General features: G+C 32.9%; 1 protein-coding gene across 1 annotated transcript; it reads right to left on the bottom strand.

The window, feature by feature from the left end:
• Nucleotides 1-3,988: 3,988 nt before the first annotated feature.
• Nucleotides 3,989-7,927, bottom strand: LOC133285732 (syntaxin-22). The gene is made up of 7 exons (XM_061482999.1): nt 7,501-7,927; nt 6,429-6,522; nt 6,029-6,168; nt 5,682-5,756; nt 4,897-5,054; nt 4,679-4,779; nt 3,989-4,532 (listed from the first exon to the last, which is right to left on the bottom strand). The coding sequence occupies exons 1-7, from the start codon at nt 7,686-7,688 to the stop codon at nt 4,467-4,469; spliced, it is 822 nt and encodes a 273-aa protein (XP_061338983.1). The 5' UTR covers nt 7,689-7,927; the 3' UTR covers nt 3,989-4,466.
• Nucleotides 7,928-19,607: the final 11,680 nt, after the last annotated feature.

The following is a 19,607-nucleotide window of genomic DNA, read 5'->3' as shown; positions in this document are numbered from 1 at the left end:
ATAATCTAATTAATCCATCTCTGAAAAATAAAAATTACCATTCAAATTTTTAAAACATACATTTCGTTAGTCAAATTAGTCTCTGCACCCTTTTGCTCAATAATTTTTTTAATTAAAGGAATGTATGTTTTAAAGACATAAGTAATAATTCTCATCTTTCAAGAACTAATATGATATATTTTAAGAATTAATGAATCTATTTAATCACCTATTACTCCATGCACGTACGTGGTGTAAAATTTATCTTGATCATAAGTAAATTAGTAGTATCAACCAGTCCCAGTGAACTACTAGTGATAAAACCACAACATTCAGAGAAAAGAAGGAACTCTCTCATGAAATTGCTGATTAAGTATTCAATGAAGCAAGAGCCATGCAGAATTACACTAGCCTTAAACTACAAGTCATGTATCCATGACCTTGGCAATGAAGATCTAAATATTTGGGGGAGCAATATTTTCTCCATTTTGCCTGATCTAAATATCCATGACCATAGCCTCTGAAAACACCTAATTTACATGCTTCTCATCCCTCTTCTACAACTCTTTTCCTCACAGCTTTCAATAAAGCTGCACCTTGAGGAGTTTCACTGTTTTCCGTTTCACATGCCACCTTGTCTATTTCCTCAGCTCTTTCTTCAAGTTGATTCTTGGCTCCTTCAGAGTTGGAGGTGCCTGCACAATCATTATGCTCACTACTTCCCCACCATTTATTTGAAATAGTTTATAAGCCTTCTGATGGAAACTCAAACTTAAATTCATCCATTGTTGTCATTCCTTTGGTCAACCCTGAGTTAGGCGATTTCTGTGGACGCCCACATAACCTCATCTCTCTATTAGAGCAAGAGTTGGTGGATTGTGACAAAGGTTATAACATGGGATGCAATGCAACGGAGGTTTTATTGTAAAAAATGGAGGCATTGATACAGAAGAAGATTACCCTTATCGTGCTTGTGATAATACATGTGATCCTAACAGAGTATATCTCGTTTATATCATCATTTGAGCTCTTTTCTGAGATATATGACAAAATTTGTGTTTGGATTAGTTTGTCCTTAAATAAAAATAGAGATTATTCCATAGAATTTAACCAAATCCAAATGACAACTAAAATTATATATATCTCATAATCAAGATATCTTAATATATATCATAATCTAATTATAAGCTTTTTGTTTTTTTTTTTTTCCAGAAAAATGCTCGTAGTAGTAAGGTTTCCATTGATCTTGTCAAGCTTTTTTTATTTTCACCCCCTCTTGTTAAAATTCCTGACTCCGCCACTGCTCCTATCATAAAATAATAATATAAGGTTGTCAAGCACTCAAGAAACTTGGTGGTTAAAAGATTTTTAAGCACTTGTGGAGCTTAATAGATTATAAAGTTCCAAAGTACTTAAAAATTTGGAAGTTATAAAGTTTTTCAAATAACGGTAAATCTTGACATATAGTTGAAGAATCATTTGAGCATCTTGCAATCTAGACATAGGTCACAAGTCAGGTGATTGAACCAAATAAAATGTGTTTGTATTTTTTTTTTTTTGGAGTTACCCAACCCTAATTATCTCTTTGAGACGAGTTGGCTCCCTCCGGTATCCCCACGAGCTTCGACTCTTTGAGCCGGCTATGGAACTAATCCGGAGTGCGGGGGAACAGTGATGGCTAAAGGTTCAGCCCCCTCCCCAAGAATGCATGTGTTTGTATTCTTCCTATCCCTTAACTCTTATTTTCTAACACTTTATTTATTTCTTATATCTTAGATATGTTGGAATAAATTGTATAATTGTGAAAGATCATGTACTGTGGTTTACTTGGATATATTTCTAAGTCTTTCACATATTAAAATTTACATGAAATTATAATTTAGAAACAAAAAAAGGAGTATTTGTAAAAAAAAAATTAGTGCTTAATTCGCTCTCCCTTTAAGTCTGAAAGTCATATTCCTAAAAACTACATGATTATGTTAAAATCACTTTTTTAATTACGATACGTAAAAATATATTTCACTACATTTCAAATTCATTTTAAATTAATATTAATTTTACAAAATTAAGATAGTCATTAAAAATTCCAAGTCATTTGTAACACCGTTTGGTTAGTTTTCTCCGTTGATGGACGTTGATAGCGGCAAGAAAAATCAGTTCACAGCAATATTTTCGAGTTTTTACTGAAGTAACAACCTATCTTTGACCGTTTTCATATATATATATATATATATGGGAAAAATATTTCTCAATGAGCTCGAAATAAGTTTATCTCCGGCTATCTCAAAACTACGTCGCTTTATTTATTTATTTTCTTATATTAATTGATTCACTTTTGAATGGTTATGATTTCCTTTTTCTCTCTCTTCCTTTATCACCGTTGATCTATCTTTGTACGGTTATGATTTAGTAACCGGAGATAAAATTATCTCAAGCAGCTTGAGAAACGATAAGCCCTATATATATATATATATATATATATATATATAAAGAAGGTTATACTTACAACATTTTTTTTACAACCTCTTATAACCATATCTTAACACCGTTGATTTCCGCCAATCAACGGTTATGATTTTCACAAATTAAATTCATTAATTAATTATTAATTCATAATAAATGATAACCATTGATTGGCGAAAATCAACGGTGTTAAGATATGATTGTAAGATGTTGTAAAAAAAAAGGTTATAAGTATAACCTACCTCTCTCTATATATATATGGGCTTATCATTTCTCAAGTTGCCAGAGATAATCTTATTTCCGACTACTAAATCATAATCGTACAAAGATGGATAAATAGTGATAAAGGAAGAGAAAGAAGAAGAAAACTATAACCATTCAAAGGTGAATTATTAATATAAATAAATAAATAAATAAAACGACGTAGTTTTGGAGTAGACAGAGATAAAATTATCTCAACCTGCTTGAGAAATATTTTTCCCTATATAGATATAGAGAGATACATTTACTAATTTTTTATTTACAAACTACACTATGTATTTCTGAAAGTACACTAGGTTACATTATGTACTTCCAGAAATACATAGTGTAATTTACAAAAATTTATAAATCAATCCTTCTCATATATATATATATATATATATATATATATATATAGGATCAGGATCATTTCACACCAGTGTAAGTTACACTCTCAATCTTATCCGTTGATCCCACTTATATATATATATCCTTCAATACCAAGTTGAAAAGTCAAGGCAAGGAGTGACTTTCGCAGTCAGATTTTTTCACAATATTCAAGAGCGTATCTTTTTTTTATCTATTTTATTTTTAAAAGTAATATTTTTAAAATCACCAAAGCAAAATCAATTTTTTAAAATTATTTAAAATAATAATATTTTCAAAATAAACAAATTCTTTTAACATCAATAATTATAAAATTGATTCTTTTAAAATTATTTTTATAAAAACAAATTTAATAAAATATAAACTAAAACCCTACAAAGACAACGACGAGGACCAAGAAAGTGCCGTTTAGGAATACTCTAGCTGTTGTCAGAACGTAGTTGCAAAGAAACAAATAATATAATTACAAGATAACTTAGCAACTACGGTTGGATACACATTGCAAATAAAAACTCCGAAGGAAACAAAGTTTGTAGCTGCTAAAAGAAGACATCTACAGACTACCAGTAGATTACAAGGTCGCCATCATCGGAATGTACCTGGCAGAAATTGCCAGGAAACTCAAATAAAGATAGTGATATTCATTGGAATTCGACCTCTACGTTAAGCGATATTACTACTACATAATTTATAAATCTTGTTTTCAATTTAGAGGAACTGACCAATCATAGAGGGGTCAATTTTACCTACGAATCTAAAAAGGGATGGATTACCGTTTAAAAACGAAATTTAAGTACCAACAGCAATTTTCCACCCATCCCTTGCCATATCACGTTTTCAGCTTTCAAAAAACACAGATGAACAAGTTCACTCAACATAGAATAGAAGTGTTCATTATGACTAAAAACCAATTACCAACTTAAATTCATCGAATGCATCCATTTTTTTCTCCATATACAACCTTAGACCTACCCAAACAAACCAGTAGCTTCCAATTTTGGAAAAGAACACCACTAAAAAGAAAAAAGATAATCCTGAATCAAGTTATTGCTGAAGAAGAATCAGCACTGACAATTTTAGAGTTGCATTTACAAGGAAAAACAAAGAATTGATATATATATATATATATATATTTTTTATTAAAAAACAAGAGAACTTACACAAGTCGTGACACAGCCTTGAAACCCCAAAAACCAACATAAAAAGAAAACTAGACACCTCCACAACAAAATCACGATATACTCCAGATCATGTACTGAAATACGATGCGACAAGCTCCAGTCAATCATGAGACCCGGTAAAACACCACTCAAGTGAAATCATCAGCAAGGGAGATGCTATCTGCTGCTCTGTAAATACAGCATTTACTCCATAATGAATGCAGAGACAATCTTTCACTAAGCCGCAAGAACAATGATCACGATGAGAAGCACAATGCCAAATATCACCAAAAGCAAGCATGTCTTCAAAAAAAAAAAAATAAGAACACGAGATTAACAAAAGGAAAATACACAAAGGTTTGAAAAGAAAAAAGAAAAAGGTGTGACCAAGGCAAAGATCAAGATGGTAGACAAGCTAAAATAGGTACTGTAGTAAAGATCAAGATTACCAAAGACGAATTTGATCTTTGGGTTTTTGAAGCTTTGGTAAGTTGAGATTTTGCTTGTGCAGTCGCTGCGTGGGAGTTCTCAACGTTCGAGCCAATATCATCTGCAAAATGAAAATTCATGATATCAGATAACATGAACAAGTACATAAAAATAAATGCATACAGCAATATAAAGATGCATGTAATCAGCATAAACAAACAGGGAAGAAATAGGTTACCAATCATGGCTCCTTGTTCATGGACAAGCACAGCAAGATCTTTGAAAATCTCATTAACTTCACCAATTTGCTGCTGTATTTCTTGCATGCCTTGCTCCCTTTCTTCAATGATAGCCTCATTGAAGGAAATCTCATTATCTAAGAACAAAACTTCCTGCCTGCAGCATGAATAATGCAAGAGCTGAGGTACTAAACTAATGCAATATGTTCAATTTGAAAAGTAACCTTTCCTGATCACAAATGGAAGTTTATTTGTTTATCTAATTTAGTGACACAGGATAATTCTGCCATTGATTATGTCACTAACTCCATAGCACCACAGAAAATGTAAACAGAAAGAAAAAGTGAGTTTTCGGTGCCAAATCTTTTCAGCATAAAAACACTTTGCAGATGTACAAGCAAGCGCTACGGTAATAAATGGGAGAGGTAGCCTTTTCTGATAAATAATTTCACATTCAGTTTTTAATTAAACTTAACAACAAAGTGTGGATCAATTCATGTTGTAACTCCTTTGAACCACCAAAAAAGTAAAAAGAAATAGGATGGTTTTGGCATCAATGCTTTTTGGCCTAATATAAACTTTCAAATGAGTAATACTAATATTTGACCTAAAATTACATTTCAAAGTGAAGTTTGTCACACCAAAACCCAAATATCATATTAATTTTATAACATATTGAAATTTGACAAGGGGAACATAATCTCTGGTCCGAAACGATGCAATAATCTTGACAAAATGAATCTGCAAATTACTGATTTACTATCATTAAGATACAAGAAATCACCTCCTGGATTCCACAAGAAGGGTACGCTGTTCTGGAGTCTTATCAGAACCAACATCTATTTCGCTAGCTGTATAGCTGCAAGCCAGAAAGAAAGGCCCATGTCACAACCATTGTATACATAGGTAATCAGAATTAATAACAAAGCATGAGAGTGACTAAAGAAGCACAATTGATCACCAAAAAACCAAGTGCAGACAAATAAAACTGTAGTATTCGAAAAGTAACCAACTCCTCATTTTTCAGAATCAGTTCACATTCTACAGAAGCCACACACCACAAAAAACAAAAGGGAGGGACACAGTCTTGCCCATTACTTCTACAAACTCTAATAATAATTGATAAATCACCTGGAAGGAAGAGCTGCTTGTGGAACAAAAGGAGTGTAAGCTGTTTCCCTCTCAGCAGCAAGACGTTGTGCCTTCTGAAACTCTTTCAACACAGCTTGAAAATCTTTTGCAAGTTTAGCATCTGCTATCTTCTTGCTTGCCTGAAAACATAATAAATGTTTTTTATTGAGGTAGAAGACAGTGAAAGTGACCTCAATTATGAGATTCATTAAAAATTATGCAAAACAATTATGAGATTAACTATTCAGTAAAACTGCAGCAAGCATTTAAGTAAAAAAAAAAAAAAGTTTTCAGAAAAATTCATTCATTTTAGAAGTTGATCACAAAAAAGTCTCCAAGACCATTAAACTGCTTTGCATATGCAGATGAGGTACAACACACAATGAAGGTCCAAACTTACATTAACTTCAGCATGGTGATCCATGTCACTAGCTTGCTTAAGTTTAGCTGATGTATCCTTCACCAATTGCCCAATATGTAGTCTTGTCTTGCGGCTGCAAGTTGAAAATGTCTAACATTGTAAGAGCCCAAGAAGTAAAACTCGCATAAGACTGTTGTTGTAAACAATGTTCATTAGTCATCCACTATATTAAAACTTAAAATATGAAGAAGACTCCAGTACAGTTTGCAAGGCTGAAAACAGTTCAGTTTCTCAATAGGCCTTGGCATGGGTCTGGCTTCTAATAAGTTTCATTTTATAATAGTATAACTACTTCAGATTATGAGTACATGGGAAAATCATTATGCTGTATAGCACAGCATGTCCTGTTCCTGATATGAAAAATTAGATATAATTCAAGATTAATCCAAACTTAAGAAACAACTAGAGGATACAGGACCTCAATTAAAGTATTAGCATTAGAAATTTTGATTATTTTGCCTTTCTAGTTGTAAATTGAATATGAGAAGTGACAGCACAGAACAAAATGTTAAATGACAATAAGACTAACAACTTAAAAAGAAGCAGTAACTCCAAATTACAAAGCATGTAAACATGCAACTTGGAGTTACATTAAAGAATATAATGTCGCATCAACCCCACCCCCTCACCCCTTAAAAACAGTTAATAAATAAATAAAAAAGCAAAAAGAAAGTTCGTCTCGGAAAGGAAATGGGAAGAATCATAGTTAAGCGGAGGCACCCTTTTGTCCTCATACAAGAAAAAAAAAAAAAAAAAAACTCTTGATTCTCTAAAATAACACGGCCCAATGCATTTCAATTGAGGAAAAAAAAAAAAAGTTACTGTAAAAATTAGTTTAGAAAAAGAAAACCCATCCTATTAACACTATTTACATTAAAACGCACATACACTTCCCTCTTAACTTCTTTACGATTTCGACTATATTTATGGTTCAAAAAAAAAATCCACAACGGAAATAAAAACACACACACACAAGTCAATGAATACGAGCCAATTGTTCAACAATCGCTAAGACGGAATCAAGAAAATTCAGCGATGATGAAGAACGGACAGCTTCTCACGGAGCTCGGGGGTATCTTTGGGGGTTCCGAGGGTGTTGACGAGCCTCTGAAAAGTGGACACGGCGGTGTTGATCTGGAATATTCCGGCCGCCACCGCTTGCGTAGAGTCTTGCTTTCCATTGATCGCTCCACGCCTCGATCCGAAAGGCCGGCCAGCTTCGATGTCCTGAAAACTCATAATTCCCTAATTTGTTTTTCACGATAACCCTAACTTTCTCGAGAAAATTGGGAAATAATTTTCCTGAGAAAGGGAAGGAAAAAGGCGAAGGAGTTTGGTTGTTTTAAATTACCGGGATCTGGGAAGAGATGAGAAGACCAAAGGTGTTTTTTGGGGAATTAGGGCATAAAAGAGAAGGAAGATGTGGAACGCACTATTCGGTAAGGTTGTTTCTTCGGTGTGTCTATCTATGCATTTCTTTGTTGTGTTATTGCAATAGTTTAGGCTAGCTTTTGGCTTAATATGGTTACGCGTACATAAAAAAAATTTGATATCGCTAATTGTTCATTCCTCTTAAATATTTAATAATTAAAATAATATTATTTTATTATTTAAATTATTAAAAATTAATTTTATTAATTTTATTTAAAATGAATTATATACTATAAACTGGCATGTAGAATTATAGATTCTATTTATAGAAAAAAAGTCAATGATTGCTTTCTAAATAGATATTTTTTAAAATTGTATGTTTATTCAATTTGACTATTTATAAAAAAGTTTTATTAGTATCATGTTACATAACTTAATAAAATTTTCTTACACACAATTAAGAGGTGGAGTTCACATTTTTTTTTTCTCTTTCATCATTTTACTTTCTCTCTTCTTTATTGTGAGAGTAGGAAACTTTTCTTATATCCTACAACATTATACTCATAAAATCCTTTATAAAAAGTTAAATCTAACCTAATATAAATTAAAGTTTTACAAGAGTTATGTGGTAGGAAAAGTGATTGTTTAATGTTATAGAGATTCGTTTTGCATGCCGTAGTTTTTTTTTTTTGTTTCAAAAAATGTGAACCCCACAAAATATTATATATATAAAAAATTTTGTTGTGTCATGCTAAATGATAAATACAAATCTCTATAATTATGCTGTAAGTTCTTACTAACTCATTTATTCCCCACAGGTATGTTGACGTGGATAAGTTTGGGACACGTGGTGGATTTGTATAGGGTGGAGTTCAAGCCCTATGTAACAGGCGTCATTGGTGATTAAATTAAATCCTGATGGGAAATAGATCCTCTAATATGCTAAAAAAATATGATATGATCATGTGAAAAGATCACAACTATACAAAGGTAAATCAACGGTCATGATTTTGTAACTACCTATTTTATCATTTTTTTCTCTCCTCCTTTTTTATCATTGATCCACCTTTGTATGGGTTATGATTCCACACATTACATGCTCACGGAAATTTTAACATTAGAAGATCAGATCCATCCTGATGAGAGGGAGAAGCGGAATTTGGGGAAAGAGCTCTGCGCGTTGCGGATATTCTAAAAGGAATTCAAATCATGATTGCTTTTTTGTTTGTGCCTGTTTGGATTTACTATAAAAAAAATAAAATTATCTAATATTCTGTTGTAAGTATATTTGATTATATTTTATGTATTAATTAAAAGTAACTTTATAAAAATATTTTTATGTCTAGATTACAAAATAAACTAAATTTAAGAATAAAAATAGGGATAATATTGTTTTTTTTATATAGATTAATATTATTTTTTCTTATCGACCTTATCTACTCATTTAATATAATTGGATCAAAATCTCACTTTTTATCTTCTCTTGAGATTCTGATCAAATATTATTGAAGATGACGAGATAAAATAGGTAAGAAAAAAAGTAGATAAAATAACCAAGGTTGTTGAATCCCAACACATATCGTATATCGTTTGGTCGATTTTTGTGTGTTGTGTATAGTGAATCGTGTCGAATAGTAAAATGCAGAAATATAATAAAAAATAATTTAAAATATATATAATTAATATTTATAAATCCAAATTCCAAAAAAATCCAATTACAGAAATATAATAAAAAATAATTTAAAATATATAATATAATTATTATCATATAAGTTCAAATTCCAAAAATGATCCAATAAGTAAAATGCATAAGTAATTAAAATGCAAACCAATTATTCTCCTACTCATCAATCATTAAGATTAATATTATCACTACTATTACTATTAGTAGGGGCGTAAATAGACTAGGTTAAGCTAGGCTTTGACTTAAATAGGTCAAGTCTGTGTAAAAAAAAAAAAAAATTGGTCTAACTTGGCCTGTTAGCCTGTGTGGGCCCCAACTTACAAGTTTGACCTGACCTGTATTTAAAAAATAAAAGTCTTGGCCTAGGCCTGTTAGCCTATTTAAGCTTATTAAACATCAACAATTAAAAGAATAACTAATATAATATAATTTTATTATTCAAATTTATTAAAATATTTATTTTATTTAAAATAAATAATATGATATAGGCCGACCTGCAGGCTTATAGAGTCGATATGTATAAAAAAGCCTATGGCCTATTTTTCTAAATAGGCTTTCTTAAAAGCCTAGGCCTGTTCTATTTCCTATTCTAACAGGCTAAGCCTAACCCATTTACACCCCTAACTATTAGCATCTATCAGTGACATAACTAATCCATCATCCTCTTCCAAAAAGAATCCTTTTAGTTTATTTTTAATTTAAATCGCAAATCAAATCTTTATTTCTTTTTTTATATTAAAAATTAAAATTTTAATTTAATTTTTGTATCATATGATACACGTATCGTATCGTAAGATACAGTATCGTATCATTCGATACAAACTCCTTTCTGATGCACCCTACGATACGTATCGTTGGGCTTGTGAATCGTACTGTGTCGTATAAATCGTTGTGTATCGTAAGACACTAATAACTATGGAATAACCTATTCCATAAAAATATTGAAATTATAAATTTTGAGAAAACATTGTTTTTAATGAAAATAATTAACAGTGTTTTAATAAATTGCTCAAATATGTTAATTTCAGAAGGAAAAAAATAGTTTTTTTAGTGTAAAAAGCTGTTATATCAAATAGAACAAAATGTAATTTAATAAAAATTTTAGAAGGCATTTGTTTTACGTTTCGTTTATATACGTAAAAAAGTTAAGATGGATGTAAAATTTATAAGAATTCATGTTGATAGCTTAAATATTGGCATTAAATTATCTTGAATAGTAGACTTTCTTCTAAAATAAATACTTCACCTTAAACCAAAATTGAGATATTTAGAGTACAATCAAGCAAATTCCAATTGATGAATGAAATTGCGATATGACAGTGTGGTTATTAGGGGTGTTCATCAATCGATTCAAACTACGGAGGCCGAACTGAAAAACTGATAAACGAATAAACTGAAAAACCGAAAATCGAAAAAAATTCGCAAATTTTAATTGGATTGGATCGGTTTTCGGATTGGTTGATTAAAACCGATCCAATATATTAATTTTCCTCTACCTAATTGGATTTTTCCCCAATCATAGCCCAAAAATTTTTAAATCCAAGATCCATTAACCCATCAACTAAACCCAAGAAGATCTATGTACATCACACACACACATGATACCATTGAAGATCTATGGTGAGATTCATATGCAGTCCGTCGTCACTGATCTTAATGATGAACCTAGACCTTTTATATCCCAAGATGAAACCTTGGGCAATGAGGGACACATGGTTTGCTAACCTTGGTTGAGACAAAACAACCACATTGCTGGAGTTTTCGCTTACAAACATGTTAGTTGGGATTTTTTATATACCAAGGTCCATTCAACCTCCTACATTCGAGCTCTCAATTCCAGCTATCATTTGTATGGATTTTATTTCCCTCATATTTACACAATCCCTCATATATAAGCCCAAGTTGGGAGAAGTTTCTCTAGATTCACCAATCGTATTGCCTCCAATTCCAACCTCACCTCCAGCACCATTGTTGTTCATGTTTGTTGTTCATGTTGTATTTTGGCTAAGTCTAGTGATTATGTCATTTGTATTTGGGGCATTTGATTAGTAGTTATATTTGGTATTGGATAAATGTAATTGAAGTATTATAGACCTTGTGCAAATTTAAGAAGCATGTATGTGATGGAAGGACAATAGGCCTATTCTAGATTATGATGGTATTCAAATATGTCAAATGCATGAAATTGAATTATGTGATTGAAATGAGTAATAATTTGTAAATGGATTTAAGTAATGGATTATAAAGTGAATGAGAAATGATGTAAATATGTTATGGGTTGTAAAAGCACCAAGGTTTGTTGATCCTTGTGTGCCACCCTTGTCAATTAGGTATCATTTGATGATTTAGAACACACTTTGGTAAAATGGGATTAATTAATAAAACAAAGAAGATGCCGTCAAAATTTCTAATAATTGATCAGTTTTTAAGCCAACTTTGGAAGATTATATCTCCCTCTACAAATGTCCAATTGGGATGTTCCATACCTCATTTTAAAGGTTGAGAAGCTATGTTTTTTCCAAAATTTGGTGCCATTTAGAGTTGTGTAGCGTCTTGTAGGTCCAAGGGAGTGAAGACTGGCCTGACTGGTCATGTGCTGGAGTTGTTCGGGTCCCTTCTTAAAAAAATGATATCTCCCTCAATTCTTACTCAAATTAGGCTTATGATATATCAAATTTGATATCAAGGTGTTTAGTACTCTGTATAAAAATCTGAGAGAATTTGGCAGAGAAAATCGTTGGGAATCGCATAAATGATGAGGGATGTTTGGTGCTCTGTTTGTAGTTGGTTAGCAGCTTTACTTGTCCAACTTGTTGGAAGGGTAAAAGAGTCTAGTTTGACATACTAAAAGATGAGAAATTAATGATAAGTGTGTCACATCCAGTACTGAGAAAACAGAAGCATGTTTAGTGTTCAGAAAACTGTAAAAGTGAGTTTTATGCTAAGTCCATTTATAGGAACCTCTTAGCTACTTCAAATATATATTGTATGATAATTAGGCAATTAGATTACTACTTCCGTGTTTAGTTTTCAGTTGCGATCACAGTTTATATCATTGTATATTATGGTTATTTTAGATTGCATACGTAATGAAAAGAAAAAAGTTTACTCGTATTTTTAAATAAACTGTTGTGATTGTAATTGCGCTTAATATCATAATCAATGTTAACAATACAGGTGTACAAGGGCTGTTACATAACACATGCATCTTCTTTTATGGATTTTATAGTGTAGCTGAGTTCTGATTCCAAGACTGTATAATGAGACATAATGCTAGCCATGACATGCTTTTGAATTATGATAAGGCATAGTCAATGGTTTTATGATTTATTGAGATTCATATCTCACTCATTTAATGGGACTTATTTCACGTCAAAAGAATGAAGGAGGCAAACCTAATAGCTCATAAAAATAATCATCCTAGAAGATGCCTTGCTTAGTTGTTATGTACTGATCTTTTAGCAGTATGACTAGATTAGTTTGGTTTAAATTTTGAATTCATGTACATGTGGAACCTTGTTGGATAGAGCATGTACTTGGATAGTTAGGAAACTATGTGTCAGAAATATTAATGTACTGGACAACTTTGGGATATCTCCTTAGCAATATGATTGTATTATGACTTTACAAAATGTATGTTCCTTTTTTTTTGTATTCATTTGTATGATATGTGAAAGTGTTGAATTGGATTGAATGCCCCTAGGTTGGTGGGCATGAGCAATTCGACCTATTGAGGTCATGGATGGTTTGATGATGTAAAAATGGATAGTTGATGTTATATGATTGTGAATGGTGTTTAAATGTATGGTAAGTTGGTGTGATGTAGTGGAATTGGAAAGGGGAATGTTGGATGTATTGTGTGTGTGGGATTTCGACTATATGGAAGGAAATAAAGATAATTATGTGAAAATGTGGTACAACCAATGAGTGATGCCTTGGTGCATAAATGATGAGTTAGTTTAATGACTAAAATGGTTGAGGTAATCGAATTAAATGTAGGTTGGCCATTAGGCCTAAGTTGTTGTGTTGAAAATTATTGTTTTGACTTGTAATGGTTATATGCAAGTATGGATGATATTGGTTAATTGTTGAATATAGGTTACCTCGCACGGAATCAATAGAAGTGGATTAAGCTTGGAGCTTACGTGGAAGAGCAAATTTGTGGAGTTGAGGTAAACTCTTGGTACTTGGGTTTTATCCCTTGTGTGTTCCGCCACACCTAGTGGAAGGTTATGATTGGATTTTGTGCTCCTTGACATTGTATGAAATGACATGTTCATGCATTATTGCTTGATTTTGTGACATGCTTGGAGCATGTGGTGTGATATATTTGTGATCTCTGGCTAGTAGATGTGTGTGGTTTGGACTTCCGCTGGAGATATCATTTGGGGATTCCGGTCGGGTTTTGCCGTGGGACCGACTCTGGGAGCGGCACCAGGATGATCCAAACATGGGACTTCCGCTGGTTAGGACTCATGAGGAGTTGCAGTCGGGTTTTTCCATGGGGTCGTCTTATCCATGTGAGAGGCACCAGGAAGCTTCCCGGGAGTTATATGATGGGGTCCTTGAATGAAATCCTTGTGTGGATGTTCTTGAATGTGAGCTCAGTGTGATGTGATTTTGTATGGTATGCATTTTATATGATGATCATTGTATGCACATTGAGTGAGCCACGGGGTGGAGTGATCTTCTAGTACCCTTGGTTTACTGAGATATATTTGTATATCTCACCCCGCGTTTGGGAACATCATTTCAGGTTAGGTTAAGCATGGAGGATCTTCGGGCAAGAGGCCCGCTTAGTGGAGGTGTTGAGCATGATGTGCATATGGAAGGCATGGCATTTTGGAGGATTACATTTGATGCACAGAGCATAGTGTTTAGCATTTTGGACATGTTGATATTGCCATGCTTTTGTACGTTCATAACTATATTCTAAGTCTTTTGAATTTGATGTATATTTATGCCTCTTATTTATATTTATATTTTGGTGAGCATGAGACTTGTCCAAGGCCACATATTGTGTTTTGAGGCATTTGAGAATGTTGATGTATATTGGCCATATGATGTGTAAATGGCCAAGCATGGTTGGATATTGCAATTGATACATTAGATAATGTTTATGCATGATGGAAGGGCTTAGAGCCTACATTAGTACTTGTGCAAGATGTATGTTGAGTATTAAAGTGTTAGAATTAGAAAACATGACCATTTTGCAAAGGAAAAGTTGTCGTCTATGAAAATTACAGTATGGTAATCGATTACTTTTCATTGGTAATTGATTACCTAAAATAGGGGACGCAAGATTTGAGCCACTGTGATCAAAGTAATCGATTATCTAAGCATAGGTAATCTATTACCTAGTTCAGTAATCGATTACCTTTGTCAAGTGTGAAAGGGCATGGACAAGGAGCGGCTCCTAGCAGGCTTCCAGCGACTGGGATACATGAATGAATCAAATCAACACCCGAAAGAAAGGGATTCCAGAGATTGTGCTGGTATGGGACGTTACAGTTGGGAATAACTTATAAGAATTAATTGGTACTACCTATACTAACAAGATGCATCTACTTTTCGGTAGCTCGGAACGGAAGAACTCCATAGTTAAGCGTGCTTGACTTGAGGCAATTCTTGTCCTGGGAAATGTGCGAGTGAGGACAAAGCACGCTGAAAAGTCTCGTGTTAGTGTGTGGGGACAGTCGTTGATCCTTGCAAGTTGTCAGGCGTTACAAACTTCCTCATTGAACTTGCTTGGTCCAACAATATCTTGGCAAGCAGCTACCTAAAACTGCTCTCTTTGGTCTTCCTCGCTAGCCCTGCTCACTCTAATGAGCAACTTAGCGAGGACATTTGTATATATATTACTTGTTCATATGGTTGCATTTGTTCTTTTCTTTCTGTTATCAAGGTACAATGTTCATTTTCAAGATTTTAACAATATGACATAGTCTTGGTGCAATATCTTAAGGATTCTAAGGTGCCATGTTGACAACTTGTGAGGGATGCCTCATCGTATTTGAGCTCAATACAAATACAGGTCAACAAGTGAGAGGCATATATAATAGAATACTCGAGGTTTTAGAGACCATGCAGTAGCTATAGACGACTAGGGAATTTCCCATATGAATTTGTATATGCATAATTCTTTCCTATAAAACCATTAGGAGGGTTGTTTACTATGAGATAACATTAGCAAGACATAATCTTGAATTATGATAGAGCATGATTGGTAGTTTTATGATTTACTGGGATTCATATCTCACCCTATTAGGATCTCATTTTAGAAGAACAACGCAAAGGTAGCAAGCCAAGTGATGCTTAATTTTCTGTGCTATGGATGATGTATCTTGATTGCCTATGCATTGATCTTTTGGACAATTATGTATTAGAAGAATCTTGTAAAGGTTTTGTATGAGTTTTGGTGGTTTAAGACACCATGTACTTATTTTGGAGATGTTGGATAGTCTTGGATTTCTTGGAATTTTTCTGATTTCTAGTCTTGTATTCATGCATGTACGCAATTCAGTTTATTTGTATTTCTCTCTAATGTAACATATCACCATTAATTTGGGGTATTACACTTTATGGTGTCATTTTATGCTACAATGATAAATTTTAAGAAATTACTATAATGTTTCTCTTTACAGCCTTTACGGTAATAATCCTAAACAGTGAAATAATTAATCGGATATAATTATTAAAATGATGGATTTGAGCTAGAAATAAAATTTGGAGATTTTTTTATGGTTTTTGGAGAAACATGCCATTCATGAGAAACTAGAGATAAAATCGTAATTTTACAAAGTTATCGGGAAACCTGAAATTTATTTGTTAAGAGATTAATAATGGACATTGGTGAATGTTAAATTTTTGATTTGGTGATTAATTCATGGATTAGTGGAGGCTTAAGCAAAGGTTAAACATGTAATTAACTAGGTTTAATGAAGGATAGTTTGGTAATTTTCTAAGAGGCTTTGACCCAAAACCTTAAGGCATTTGATGCATGAGTCCTTCCACTTATATGGTACTCACTTAGTCCATTATTAACCACTGTGAGACTTTACCCACTCACACTTGGATTCCCCAACATCTCCCCCTCAAGTGTGAGTCCTAGGCCCATATTTTTTTCCCTCAAGGAGAATCTTCTTTTAGTATTCATGGGGTTCATCAATGCTTGGCTTCTCATCAAACATATCTCTTCCATCAATGCTTGACTACACTCATCAAGACCTTGGCTTCCCATATCTTTAACTAGTCGGATCACCACATGCCAATCCAACATTGGCTCTAATACCACTTGAAAGTTCATCTCTAGAAAAAAGTGTAGCCTTTAATGATTGAAGGCCTTATTTGTTGATGTAAACACAAAATAAGCAGCAGAAAGACATGAATTTACATTCACATTGTAAAGCCCCAATTTAAAAATTGGGTTGTTAACTAACATATGGTAATAAAAAAGCATCAAACTTGATTATTATAGCGGAATACTTAATAAAAGTTTCTCAATTACGCAATGCAATTTCGTTTGACGACTTTTAATTATTTCCTACACATTACTATATCTATATTATATGTCTTGTTTCGATAAGCTGTATAGTCCCATACCTGTACAGAATTTCAAATTGAATTCCATGTGATCATAATCAATGACCAATGACTATCTGAATATGATAATTTATACTATTTCGTATAGAGTCTAATGGACAATATAACGACTGTAAACTGGACTAATCTAGTAATTTAATCCCTTTATCTTATCATGTTCCTGAAATACAGAAAAGTTCAACCAATGTACCTGTCCTGAATATGGCTCCATGCCATTACATATATTAACTATTAGACTTGACAACATACACTCATACATACAGTCCTGTCATAGATACATAACTGTACATAGGCTACATAAGCCTCTCAAACTGATTGTCAACTGTAAATATACATGATCATTTACTTCACGCACTACAAAACATCTCTATACAGTCATCCAAAATGACTATGTGTCTACTCTTGCTAAGTTTTCTAACCTCACTGCACTGGTTCTTCTCCATGTGAGGGCTCAACTATTGATGATGGAGTACCTAAAATGTAAGTCCCAAAGGGGGTGAGATTCCACTATCTCAGTAAACTCAGGGTTTATGGAGCAGTCTCCACCCAAGAGTTCACTTCCTGCATAAAAGGTTAGATATAAATCATAAAATACAACATGTAATCTTGTCCATGTAATACAAATTGAGTTATTATGGAATCATTTGTACCCCCACATGATATTACTACGGAAGCATTTGTACTTCCCACTTGCTACTGTTACAGAAGAATTTGTACTTCCCACTTGTCATTGTTAGGGAAGAATTTGTACTTCCCACTTGTCATTGTTAGGGAAGAATTTGTAGTTCCCATTTGTTATTGTTACGAAAGAATTTGTACTTCCTACTACATAATATTATGGAAGAGTTTGTACTTCCTACTTGATATTATTATGGAAACATTTACATTGGCTACATAAGCCTCTCAAACTGATTGTCAACTATAAATATACATGATCATTTACTTCATGCACTACAAAACATGTCTATACAGTCATCCAAAATGACTATGTTTACTCTTGCTAAGTCTTCTAACCTCACTGCACTGGTTCTTCGCCAAGTGAGGACTCAACTATTGATGATGGAGTACCTAAAATGTAAGTCCCAAAGGGGGTGAGATTCCACTATCTCAATAAACTCAGGGTTTATGGAGCAGTCTCCACCCAAGAGTTCACTTCTTGCATAAAAGGTTAGATATAAAGCATAAAATACAACATGTAATCTTGTCCATGTAATACAAATTGAATTATTACGAAATCATTTGTACTCCCCACATGATATTCCTACGGAAGCATTTGTACTTTCCACTTGCTATTGTTACGGAAGAATTTGTACTTCCCACTTGTTATTGTTACGGAAGAATTTGTACTTCTTACTACATAATATTATGGAAGAGTTTGTACTTCTTACTTGATATTATTATGGAAGCATTTGTACTTCCCACTTGATAACTTGATATATTCAGTTCAATCATATATCACAACATCTTGTATACTTGTCTACTTGAATTAAGATATCACATCACAATGTGTACTTGTATACATGAAATAAACACATCACATCACAACATGTACTTGTCTATATGAATGCACATGTATGCACATATACCACATATCTAACACAGCCAATCATACACTCATCTGAACCATTATCCATACTGGACTATGGTGGAACAAATAAAGAAGGAGAAAACTCCTAAACCGAAAACTTACCTGACAAAAGCTTTCCTTAAAAAGTAACCTAAAATACCTACTATACTTCACTTGCCACTTGATCTTTCAATGTCAAATTTCTTGATTAAACACTGGAATCCTGAATAAGAATATCATTAACCACCCTATACATGTTACTTGTGATTGAAGAAATCAACATATTTATATTTCAATTTCAAAACTAACTTGATGGTGGCTCACATGATTATTCCAAAATTTAATCTTTACCAATTCATGCCATTCAAATAAGTCTTTATCCTTTAAATCTTGTTTTTTCGAGTTCATGTAAAATAGGACCTACACTTGAATACTAGCTCAACTAGGTTTTTAAACCTAAAACCTACTTGAACATTGTTGAATTCACTTGATATATAGTACAAGACACTCACTTGAAACTACACAACATCCTAAGTCATGTTTGCCTAACATGGCCGAATTTATATTCATAAGGTTTCATGATCTTACTTGTATTCCAATCAAATCCAATTGATTCCATACACTAATTTGTCATTAAAGATCACTAATTCACCTAGACCATTCGTCAAACATGTGATCTTCATATTTTACTAAGGATGAATGGCTATTTGTAAAAATAATATTCTCACATGCTTGTTTATTGTATATTAATTCTCCAATCAACTTCCAATGGGTAGAAACACAATTAACCACAAAACAGTCCATGAAAACATGAATTTTCTAGCATGAATATTCTGTACTAATTTATTCACGAAAAATTCATTTCTAGTCTGATTGCCCTGAATTTTTGATATGCTATAATATACATGTGTAGCTTCAATTTGGTATATACCAT

Source organism: Gastrolobium bilobum, unplaced genomic scaffold, assembly GCF_033153095.1.
Source record: "Gastrolobium bilobum isolate Gb01-03AN ecotype WA unplaced genomic scaffold, APGP_CSIRO_Gbil_v1 utg29511, whole genome shotgun sequence".
Classification (NCBI taxonomy): Eukaryota; Viridiplantae; Streptophyta; class Magnoliopsida; order Fabales; family Fabaceae; genus Gastrolobium; species Gastrolobium bilobum.
Note: the sequence above shows the minus strand (reverse complement) of the source record. Positions and strands in the feature narration are given on the sequence as shown.